The 11,392-nt window shown below is 38.5% G+C and overlaps 1 protein-coding gene across 4 annotated transcripts in view; it reads right to left on the reverse strand.

The window, feature by feature from the left end:
* crtc3 (CREB regulated transcription coactivator 3) overlaps positions 1 to 11,392 on the reverse strand; it is a 43,687-nt gene that overhangs the window by 17,675 nt on the left and 14,620 nt on the right. For 3 of the 4 annotated variants that reach the window (XM_015058879.1, XM_015058880.1, XM_015058878.1), the window contains exons 4-5: positions 10,632 to 10,693; positions 1,874 to 1,936 (exon numbers count right to left, since the gene is read on the reverse strand). In XM_015058879.1, the coding sequence (XP_014914365.1) occupies positions 1,874 to 1,936; positions 10,632 to 10,693 (125 nt within the window). The remainder of the gene's footprint in view (positions 1 to 1,873; positions 1,937 to 10,631; positions 10,694 to 11,392) is intronic. The other variant, XM_015058882.1, reaches the window with a different exon arrangement.

An 11,392-nucleotide genomic window follows, 5' to 3' on the forward strand; every position in this document is an offset into this window, starting at 1 on the left:
TCCGACCAAACACTCACCCCAAAGCAAGACATGTCTGATAAATATATAGTCACCAATGGAACGTAACTACTGTCATTTAGTGCAGTTTGGAAAGTTAGTGAAAAGGATTTTTTTTCATAATATAATTTTGTTTGAACCTTAATCCAGACACAGGTAATAAGTGATCAAATAACCAACAGTTGAGAACTGTTTTGAATAAAGTAAAGAAATAGTTGACATTTTGCTCATTGCTAGGTAAAGGAGGGAGAGATGGTTCAGACTTCACAACCAGCAGATTAACTGTTAACAACTAAACCTGTTGTCATGATAATAAATACGGTTGGAGGATTGTTGGATAAATGATAATATTGTTGTTTTGTGACCACTTCCATTTGATAATGGCATCAGTTCAGCCTCTCAAAGACCAATAAACTTTAACTTTGTAAAGAACTCTTAACACTGGAACTGGAAGATATTTTACATATCCAAGATAAAACCAAGAACAATAAATAAAACGGAAATAAAACCACACAAAACTGAAACCATAAATAAAATGGATTACGATGTCTATGGACGGACGAACGGACGGGTGGAAGTTCTGTGGGATTACCATCCTCACTGCTGTTTAAGGTCAGGAGTCAAAAGAAGATTTGCTGCATGGCTAAAGGAGTGCCAGGCTAAATTTGTTTTAAAAACAGATGTAACTCATTTCTTTGACAGAATTTACGTTTTTCTTCTTCTTCTTCAGATTATTTTTAAAGTTTAACTGAAACATAGCGACATGCATAAGCGTATCCCTCCTATTTTTATTATCCTTTTTTTCTCACCAACAATCCATTTGCAGCTTCTCAAAGCGTCTCCATGTTTGTGTGAACCGGGCCAATATGCATTATTGTCCAGATACGGTGAAGTAGGTCAGACAAGACGAACCTGAAATCTTTACTTCTGTACTTGTGTCTGTTAAAGGTTCAAACATGTGAACACATTAATAGATTTTAATTTTTGATGCATTTAGGAATATCTCATCTCACTTTGTTGAGATGAAGGAAATAATTCCTGAGTCGTATTTTATACATTCCAGTATTAGTTAATAATCAGAAAGCTGCACGTGTCGCTCCTATCAAACATCCAACATCTTTATTTAATGTCGTTTTAATCATTAATCTAAATAAAGGTCTTCTATTTACACCATCGACTGCAAACAGGCGGGTTTTATTTAGCATTACATTACATAACAAATCAAAAGAAATTCAAAAGTTTTGAATAATTCACAGATATATTCCAATCTACATCTAAATGTATCTTTTTTATCTGCAGTTTTGTGGAAATGTTCACTTTTGCACAAAAAGTAGTTACATTTTATAGTAATACTATAACAAAGACGTCACATAAAATTCACAAAAATAAGACTTAAAACGTAATTTATATGTATTCTCTACACAAACTGAATAATTATTAGCTTTTATTCTTAAACAAAGCCAAAAACAATGAATGCAATTGAATTAAGAAGTCAAATTGCTGAAGGGAAGAAAATATTAAGTAGGAGCCATTTTGTTAAGCCGCACTGGCCAACAGTCCTAACGCTTGGTTAGTAAGAGAAAAATGATTATTGTTTCAGAAAGAACAGATTAAAAGGCTGAATGAAATACTGCAAAAAGAGGGAAAATAAATCCATCCACTACACTCAGACTGTGGATGTTTACATTAGTTCACCAAAGAAGAAAAGAGAGGATTACTGAGATGATAAAAATCAGATGGAGATTTACAAGAGACAAACCAAGAACATTACAGAAACAGGAGAACTGTTGGTCTCTGCGAGCGAGGGACAAAGCGATAAAGATAAACTGAGGAAAAGAGAGAGATTGGAGGAGGGACGGAGGGGGTCAAGGGTCACCTGTTGAGCTGTGATATTAATCTAAACCCCGGCCGTTTTTCCTCAGTCCATGGCTGCTGTTCCCTTCGAAGACAGAGGAAAACCAGGACAGACATGATTACTGGCTGAAAGAGGAGAGCCCTGCTAGGAATTAGGACATGTTGGTGTTTGGACAGAAAGCTGACAGAAGAAAAACCCTGGAAAACACTCAACACAACCGTTTCATTTCAGGGGGAAAACAAGACAATTCACAGGAGAGTTACGAGTGATGAAAAACCGTCATGGAGGCCAAATGAGAGCAACGGCCGCCTGGGCTCCATTTTCTAGCTGGACGACCAAACATACGAAGCTCCTAAATATCAAAACAAACCGACCTGATGGGGTCAGTGTGGTGAAAGCTGGAGGCAGAGCAGGAGCTCAAGAAAATACTTCAGAAGGAAAAGGAGGTCATGACCTTTATTTAGGCTAAAAGCTGATTTTTTGTTTTTTTGTTTTAACCAATGAATCCATATTTTTACCCATAAATAAACCTTTTTGTAACCTTCGACTATTGCTTGTTAGTTTATTACATAATTTATGGAGATATTTATACAAAATGCTACAACCTCATGAATAATTTAAAACTTCCTGCATCAGAAAATATTTCCGTTTATTTCAGCTGTTATTGTAGTTTAGCCAGAGCAAACGTTTTGATCGGCTGTCATTCAACAACCTGCAGATCCTGATGAAGGGATTTCTGTACTGCTGCATCAATAAAAGTAGTTTTTTTCTGGTGGGAGAAAATCATTTCTGGTGCAGTGAAGAAACCTGCTAAACCGGCACTGGTCCCAGTTTGGATCAGAACTAAAAAATTCCTGATAAACTAAAACACCAGTTGGAAAATCTAGATTTTCATGGTAAACTTAAATAAGTCAGTGACATCTTTTGGACTAGATCAGGTTCTAGTCAGACCAGTTTAAAGTTACTTGATGAAGTGTGATTACTTTTTGAAAACTGATTCATGTTCTCTGAGGTTCTCTCTGTTTCAGATAAACATTTGTTTCATGATCTGAAACACTTCAGTGTCGATCCGACAGGTAAAACTGGGGCGATATTATTAATATCTAGATTGGGTATCAGTGACAATGTGGGTGGATCTATTCATTTTAATTCTGTGCTTTATGCTCCAAGTAGCGTCATGCTTTATTATTTATCTTACATTATATTTAGAATTCCTAATTTCACTTTCTGAGCCATTTGAAGTTTGTTTTTGTCAGTTTCATTTTATTTATTACTTATGTTACGTTGTTGTTCTCCTAATTGCACTGACTGAACAAATGAAAGTTGTTTTTACATGTTTAAAACTATTGGTGTATTTAAGTGTGATGTAACGGTGCAGAATTATTAAATTAATTTGTAATTCAGTTAATTTCTGTTTAACAAAAACAGGGTGCAATTGTAGTTTCCTGTCCAATCCCTGACTATAGATCTTTAAAAGAAAACGAAAAAAATCAGCCCCCTCCTAGTTTTAAGTCAATTTCCCAGTGTTTTTCTGTATCAGTCGATGCTGAACCTCAGATATCTGTATTGGAGGTGAAAAATGTGGATCAGTGCATCCCTACATAACACCAATGTCAATATCAATATCAGCCCAAATTTTTTAAACCCTATTTTACATTCAGTTGCAGCCACTTTGTTGCATCTAGACCTGTAGCTGCTCCTTGTTTCCCACTGAAAGCTCATCTGTGGCTGCTAAGCCAAGCGTTGACTGATGCACTTGAAGTGGGAAGTTTTTTTTTTTTTAAGAAGAGTCTTTACAATCGTTGTCACTATGACAACCATTAGCTTTGGATTTACCGCGGAGATGCTGCGAGTAAACCTGCAGAGGTCTGGAGGTCGGGGATACCTCGCTGTGAAGAGGACGCCTCTCCCAGTGTCTGCTGGGGTTTTTGCTCGCTGACATTTGCTGAGCAGTTGAAAAACAAAGCAGGCAAAATACAAAACCCTCTGTGTGTGTCAAATTACCTGGCTAAGGGATGGTCGTCACTGTAGGCAGCACGCTCCATGCTTATATTTAGATATATGACGCAGGTTAAGGAATGCAGAGTAGATGTGACACTCCCAGCTTGACAGCAAATCACACAAAGGAGCCGTCTTGATTTACATCAACCACTTTCTATACGCTTCACCAGGGGCCACATCAAGATCCAGAATCCACTCAAAGGGCCAGCAGTGGCTAAATGTATCGATAAAACCAAATAAACAGGTGTCTCTGCATTCAATTAGTAATTCTTAAAGTTAGATAATATTTAACTTTTTTCACATTAATGTAATTTGGCAGAATACAGATAAAACTGATTTAATTTGACAGACAAAATAATATTTAGACACACAACTGTTGTCTAGCTATTTATGTGAGGCCCCTGGACTATTTTTTATTTATTTTTTGTTTTTTCTTCCATTAAGCCCAAAATAATAAGCAAACAAGGAAAAAACATTTAAAGTTTTGGATCTACTATCCAATTCATACAAAGAAATCTGATTATTTGTTTAATTAAAAGAGCTCATGTTAATCAATGACAACATTTTGGTAGTTTTAGTTTTTAAAACTAAAAAAGTTTGGACATTACTGCTCTGGAATTTGGAGGCCACCTAAAAAGTATTGGGGTCCGGATTTGGACCCCAGGCCTTGAGTTTGGCACACTTTGTTTTGTTTTTTTTAAATAAATGAAGACACATGGAGTTCCTGATTTGAAAGGTTAAGACTTCTTTCTTGGCTTTTGCTTAAAAATAATCTGTTCACAAATGAGATAAAGCAGCAGCTAAAAACTGCAGCACAGCGTCTCCCCAAGAGGCCGCGCTGGAAAAGTTTCAGATGGCTCTGCTGGAAGGCCGCTCTGTTTCTGAGTTCTCCAGGGAAACGGTGATTTCATCCCCAGAGAGGCTGGTGCACCAGCAGCAGGCCAAAGATGGGTGAGCGGACCAGGGGAGGGCGTGGGACCGGGCCCAGCCGCTGACCCTCAAGCAGATGCAGAACTGCATTCAGGTCTGAAGTCTCAAGACTCCCGTTAGAGCTTTAAACCCCCGAACGGGCCCGATCCTCCATGTTCCGGCTAAAAATAAAGACATGCTCAGGAACTCCGGAGAGGAGATCAAATCTGCCGAGCAGAGCGCTGGATAAAGGCTGTGTGAACCACTGTGTTCCCCTGCTTTCCACCATCTTTACGTACCGACCTGCTGCTTTTCGGCCTTCGTGGAACGGACCCTAGAAAGCTTCAGGACTCTGCTCTTAAAGGGACAGTTCAGAGTTTCCTCAAGTAGCACACTGTTAGCATAATGTCTCCGTTGTCATAGTGACGCTGATTGTAAAGCCTCTTCTTAAAAAAACTTCCAGAAACTCCTGCTTCAAGTGCATCAGTCATCAGCTTTCAGTGAAACAAACAGCAGCTACACATCTAGATGTAACGAAGTAACTGAAGCTAAAAGAAGTTTTCAAACCAGTTTCAATTCTAATCATTTTTTCTGACAAAGAATTTACAAATGCCAGAAAATATTTTCAAAAAGTGGCTTTTATTTCAATCATCCTGTCTGAAAGCTGCACAACACAGCACCAGAGCCAAGCCACAAGAAAGTTTTAATTACCAGACGGTAATTGTAATATCAGCAGAGGAAAGATGCAGTTTGCCAGAAAAACGAGAAAAAGTTGTTTTAATGAGAAAAAAGTTTCTATAGTTATCAAATAAAACATGACTTTGTCGTTTTCCTCAAAATAGATTCAGTTGTTTCAAAGTCCTGCTACTGATAACGATTCGACACTAATGTGTTAAAAGTATTTCCTTATCTTTAAAAGTGACACTTCACAAGACGCTCAACATTCCTCATTTTAATGTTTTATTTTTTGTGCAAGTGTTTTGATTCTCCTAATATTGAGACTGTATCCTTGTCATAAAAATTAAAAAAATCATAGCCTGGTGCTAATATTCAGTCTTAGAGTTGATCTGAATTCAAAGTCCAAATAAATGAAGCTGTAAAACACGCTTGTCAAACAAGATGGCCGCCCTCTGCGCGCTGATGAACTATGGAAAACTAAGGAGTGAACTGGTAAAAAAAAAAATCCAGATTTTCCAAAAATTTTATCTTCAAAAACCAAAAATTAAATGAATCAATAAAACCGATTGATCGCCAGTCCTAATTTGAGTAAAAAAAAAAAAAAAAAATTCATCAGTGGGTTTTCCTGTGCAGGTAAAATAATGACTTTTCAACCATTCTCATTAGAGCCCCACTTCAAAAGCACTGAACTGGAAACATAAATTGGTCTGTAACAGAAGCATCAATAAGTGGGGGAGGGGCGGTTGTATAATGTACTACAGTTTGTAGATTGTTTTGTAACCCAGGCTCGTTAATCAGAGGTCAGCAGGGGGCATTTAATCACCTGACTCGTTTTCTCTCACTGTTGGCTCCTGATTGCATCACCTTTACGTTTTCAACTCATCAGTCGTTTTCCTGATGAAACACTGATCTCTAAATATCTGTCAGCCTTCCTAAAACACACACGCCACACGTCTCCTGCGTCCTGTTGCTCCTGGTGCGACGGGCACTGCAGATGTTTGCAGCAGTGAAAGAGTTAAAGCTGCTCTGAGGCTCTCGTCCACAGCTGACTAACGGTAATGAAGCACAGATGTAGCTGGAGTTGTAAACACTTACCGCGCCTCTCTCTCCCAGGAGATGGACAAGCAGGGAATCTGCCCTCACAGCCAAAACACTTCACATGGACGATGTTTGGATATGAAGGGCTTTTTGTACTCTCAACATACTCCTGTATTCCTCCCAGTGATGGAGGAGAATTTGCTCTGATGATAATTAGTAAACAGATTCTTTGTTTCCTCTACAACGTTGAGCTGCGTCTTCATTCTGATACAAAACAGGAATATGGAGCAATAAAAACATCAGATTTCAGGCTGAGATGCAAAGATGCAATACTAATATTTGCATTGGTTCCCACAAGTCTGAACCAGAAGTGATTCCCGCCATCTTGGTAGGTAAACGGAATGCATAGTGCCCCCATTGCTTCCAGACCAACAAAAAATATGTTGACACTCTCAACTAATGTGTGAGAAAATGATACAGAAACCAAAATGGCTGCTGTCAGGATCGACCCGTATGAGACGGAGAATGAAAACATGTCAGTCAACGAGGACAAGCTGCCTCTGATCTCATACTACGGCACAGTTCACCACTTGGTGAACATGAAGAGGCGTACACCGTGGAGGAGCTTCAGTCTTGAATCCATAAAGGCACACATTCAACGTTTCAACGGCTTTGTAAAAGACGTACGAACAAGATGAACAACAAGGTTCTGGGATTGGCAGAGTCATGTAGGCTACATGTCTGTCTTAGCTAGCAAATAAAAGCTACAGTAGCTAAGCTAATTTTGCTAGTTCAGCAGTAAGTGCTACAGTAAATATCTGATATTTATCTTAGTATTACACATAGGTGGACAGAGTACTCAAATTGTAACTGAGTATCAGTTGAAATGTACATAAAATTATTGTTTATAAGTTAGGAATGAGGGGAGAGCTGGCTCTAAGCTTGAGGTTTGTTTGTTGTTGTCATAGCAACTCCATAGCAACTGCCTGTAATGGAAGTTCACGAAGTGTAATGTCACATGAGAACTATGTATTGAAAAAAATTGCAGATCGGGCATCAGTGAATCTACGAGGGCAGATCTGTTCAGTGTAACTCTATGATTTGTGCTGTGAGTAACATCATACTTCATCATTTATTTTGCATTATTTTTATAATTCCTAATTGCTCTTTCTGAACCATTTGTAAGGTTTGTTGCAGTTTATCTTTTACATGTTTTACCAAAGTAGTCCATCTATTGTTTTTGTCAGTTTTGGTTTCTTTATTATTTATTTTACATCAGCTGACTGAACAAATTGAAGTCGAGTTGTTTTTAAAGATTTGACCAAGCTTGTGAAGCTGTTGGTGTATTTAAATGTCCTGTACTGGTGCACAGTTCCCAAATACATTTGTAATTCAGTACATAGTATATGTCTGTTTTTGTAAAGTCATCTCAGCACTGTTTTTCTGCATTTGACGATACTAAGCCTCAGGTATCTGTATCAGAAGAGACAAATGTGGATTGGTGCGTCCCTTTTTTTGCAGGTGACTTTTAACGGTAGATTTCCTAAAATCTGGTTGCTCTTCAGGCTCTTAAAAGTATCTTGCATGTTTGGACTGGGCCCGTTGAAGTGCCACTGAGGCCCTCCTGTGTGTCCCTGTGTTTTCACAGGCGATGTGGGCCAAACTCCACAGCTATGGAGGAAGTTTCTCCCTGATGCATGCTGTGACAGCAATCTGCTGCAGGTTGGAGCAGGAGGCTCAATATGGCCTGCAGCAACATGACAGCGATGCATGTTTGGAAGAGACGGAAAAGATACAAAAATCATACTTAAAAAGAAATATGGCAGTTATGACTTAAACAATCTTTAGTACTGCTGAATGAATGAGTCTCATGCAGTGAGGTCAAATTCTGAACATTAAGTTTGCAAATTTACAGGCAATATACATATTTTGTTTTTATTTGTTGGGTTTTTTGTGTGTGTTGAAGCAAAAATCTAAAACCTTTTCAGGAATATGTATTTATAAAGAGTAAAACAGTAGATAATAGGCGATAAAGCTATTTTTGGCTGATGTTCTAAACAATCTGAGCTGTTTTCATTCATTACCTGCAGCACAAGGAACACTTCCTCTACTCTGCTAATATGCTAGTAGCAGAGCTAATTTTTTTGATTAGCTCTTTAGCTAATGATAAAAACTTTTAGTGCACTTAAGTTAAGGAATTTCATTTCACAACATTATCAGCGTTCTTATTGATTATCAACTGGTGCACCCCTACTAGTGTTGGATATTGGCCCAAATTGTGCATCAGTGCATCCGTATGCCAAAATATATACTCTGTTTTGTCATGATAACAATTTCTTTATCACTATTAAACCATATTCTTACCTAAAATCATTGTAATGATTTCATCTTTTAGTATTTTCTTCAACATTCTTACAAGAGTTGCAGACATTTCCTCCAAATTGTTGTGAAAAAGTTGATCTCAGAGCTCAGTGTGATCTAAAGTTTGAAATTATTCAAGTTAGGTGATGATAACTGGCATGTTTTTACACTAAGTGTGGTTTTCCTGCAAACTGCAGCTAATAGAAGAGGCATGGAAATAAATAAATCATGAAGAAACGACAGCCAAGCATACTGAATGTGTTCTATGAAAACAGATATTTTTCTCTGTTTTCCATCGAATGTTTACAGAAACAATTAGATGCACATTTGATTGATTATCAATGTGAATGTAATCAACCATTTATTGTACATTAATAAAATTATTTTATTGTTTTGCTCATTCTGGAGGTCCCATTTTGTAAATATATTTCATTATTTAAAATCTAAAACTGTTTTGAGAATAACTAATTGTTAAGTTTTGTTTAGAAATCATGAGCAAACGGTCTTCTGGACCCCTTTATAAAATGATTCCTTACTGTAGAGTCGGGAAGCAACAAACAGTTATTTTAGTAACCAATTAATCGATTATTCAGTAAAAGAAATGGCACATTCCACAGATTTTTCATTTAACCACTTAAGCCTTTTTTATACAACATTAGAAATACATTAAAAGATTTAAATAAACAAATAATTCAATTCCTTTCTTAAATATGAAAATAAACATATTATTGACTAAAATGCGATAACGAAGGATTCCTCTAGTAAATTTGAACCAGGAGAAGCTAAAATCTATTTACAGATAAAGGTATTTTTATCCTAAATACTAATTATTTATATTTCTTTACAGTTTTGGGTTAAATCTTGCTCTCAATATGTTGCTTCTTTTACCAAATGGTCTTTTTTTTTTAAAGTCGATTAATCGATTACTAAATTAGTTGACGATTATTTCACAAATCGATTAATCGTGATTAATCGTTTCAGCATACTTCGTTTTCCTTTGTATTCATGAGTAAAGTTGTTTTAAGTGAAGAGTCCGCTCCCAGTGCTTGGTGCCACATGTCTGTCGGAGAATCCCACCCAGCCTGAGAGCGCTGACGTCGGGTTGCTCCGTAAAGACATTTGTCAGCCAACCTGTTCTGTGTCGTCAACAATGAGAGGGTGTAGGCCTCGTTCGCTTCCACAGCACAAGCTGCCACAGCACGCTCAGCGCCGAGCTTGGCCAGCGTCCGGGTCGTGGAAGAAGACGAGGCAGGGTGATTGGCAGCTGGCCAAGGCAGCATACTAAACAGAAGAGCGGAGACAAAGCGAGCGAGCGAGCGGGGAGGAGCCTGGCATGGCTTTTTATCTCAGCCCCATAATTCACTCCCTTGTAAACACTGAAAGAAAGCTGCCGACCAATACGCTGCTGCTCTGTGTGGGCACGACCAGAGCTGGTTGGAGAAAAGAAAACCTTGTGTCTCACATTGTGCTGCATGAGTTCGGAGATATTCAGTGACAGCACAACAAACCCTAACAGTGGAAAATCTGCTGTTGGGCATGACCTTTACAGGAAAAGGCTACCTGTCAAACACTTTCAGCCTCCATGCGGTTCACGCAGCATTCTAACACTTTAAACATTTGAGCTGAAATTCCAGCAGCTCCACCCTTCAACTCAGAGCTTCCCCTCTCATTCACATCTGTGATCCGGGTTTGATAGGGAAAATTCTGGCGTTTGGATCAGAACAGAGAGGAAAGACTGTGGCATCCCGGTGAGAGGAAGCAGAATAAACAGAAACCATAAGGTTGGTCTCACCTTCTCCAGCTGTTGTCTGGCGGCGGCGACAGGTACACGGCTCCATATGGTGAGCTCTCCATGTAGGATTATGTCAAGGGAAAGATCAACAGAAAAACAGAAGTGATGGCAGGAAATCAATGTGATTAAACTTTATTGTTAAAAAGAGCCTTAATGTGGTGCAAATTACACTGAGCAATGAAGTTTCCCAGTTCAACAGCTAATAAAACAACAAGATAATTATCTGACAAACAGCTTAATCCCTGAGCAGTTTCTCACTGTGTGTAGTAGAGCAGAACATGTTTCATCTTGCCATCACAGAGCCTGATAGTTGAGCTGATTTACGCGGGAAAAACTTTCACCAGAAGCAGACATCACAAAAAAAAACAAGCCAGCAACTCTTCAAAAACCTGTACTTAAAGTTTAATCAGCAGGGAGGAAGATTTTCAAAGCCTGCAGGTCTGTTGCCACTCATCACATGCAACACAAAACATGAGATAAGCCACTCAAGCGCATACAAACACAAAGTGGAGAGGACTAACACCACTGCTGAGCTTTCTCCAAACACAGACAAGGATAATTCAAGCACCTCTCTAATGTACGACACACCTGGATTTCGCTTTTTTAATAGGTATCTAGCAGAGCGAGCAGTCTGAGAAACTGCAGCAGGACTCCTTAAGCCTGAAGCAAGAGGAGGCAGATGTAATTACTAGAGGTGTGCCGATCGATCGGTCACCGATCATAATCGGGCCAATTTCCGTGAAAAAGTGCATGATCGGTGA

Source organism: Poecilia latipinna, unplaced genomic scaffold, assembly GCF_001443285.1.
Source record: "Poecilia latipinna isolate Pla-1442-1.1 unplaced genomic scaffold, P_latipinna-1.0 Scaffold1581, whole genome shotgun sequence".
NCBI lineage: Eukaryota > Metazoa > Chordata > Actinopteri > Cyprinodontiformes > Poeciliidae > Poecilia > Poecilia latipinna.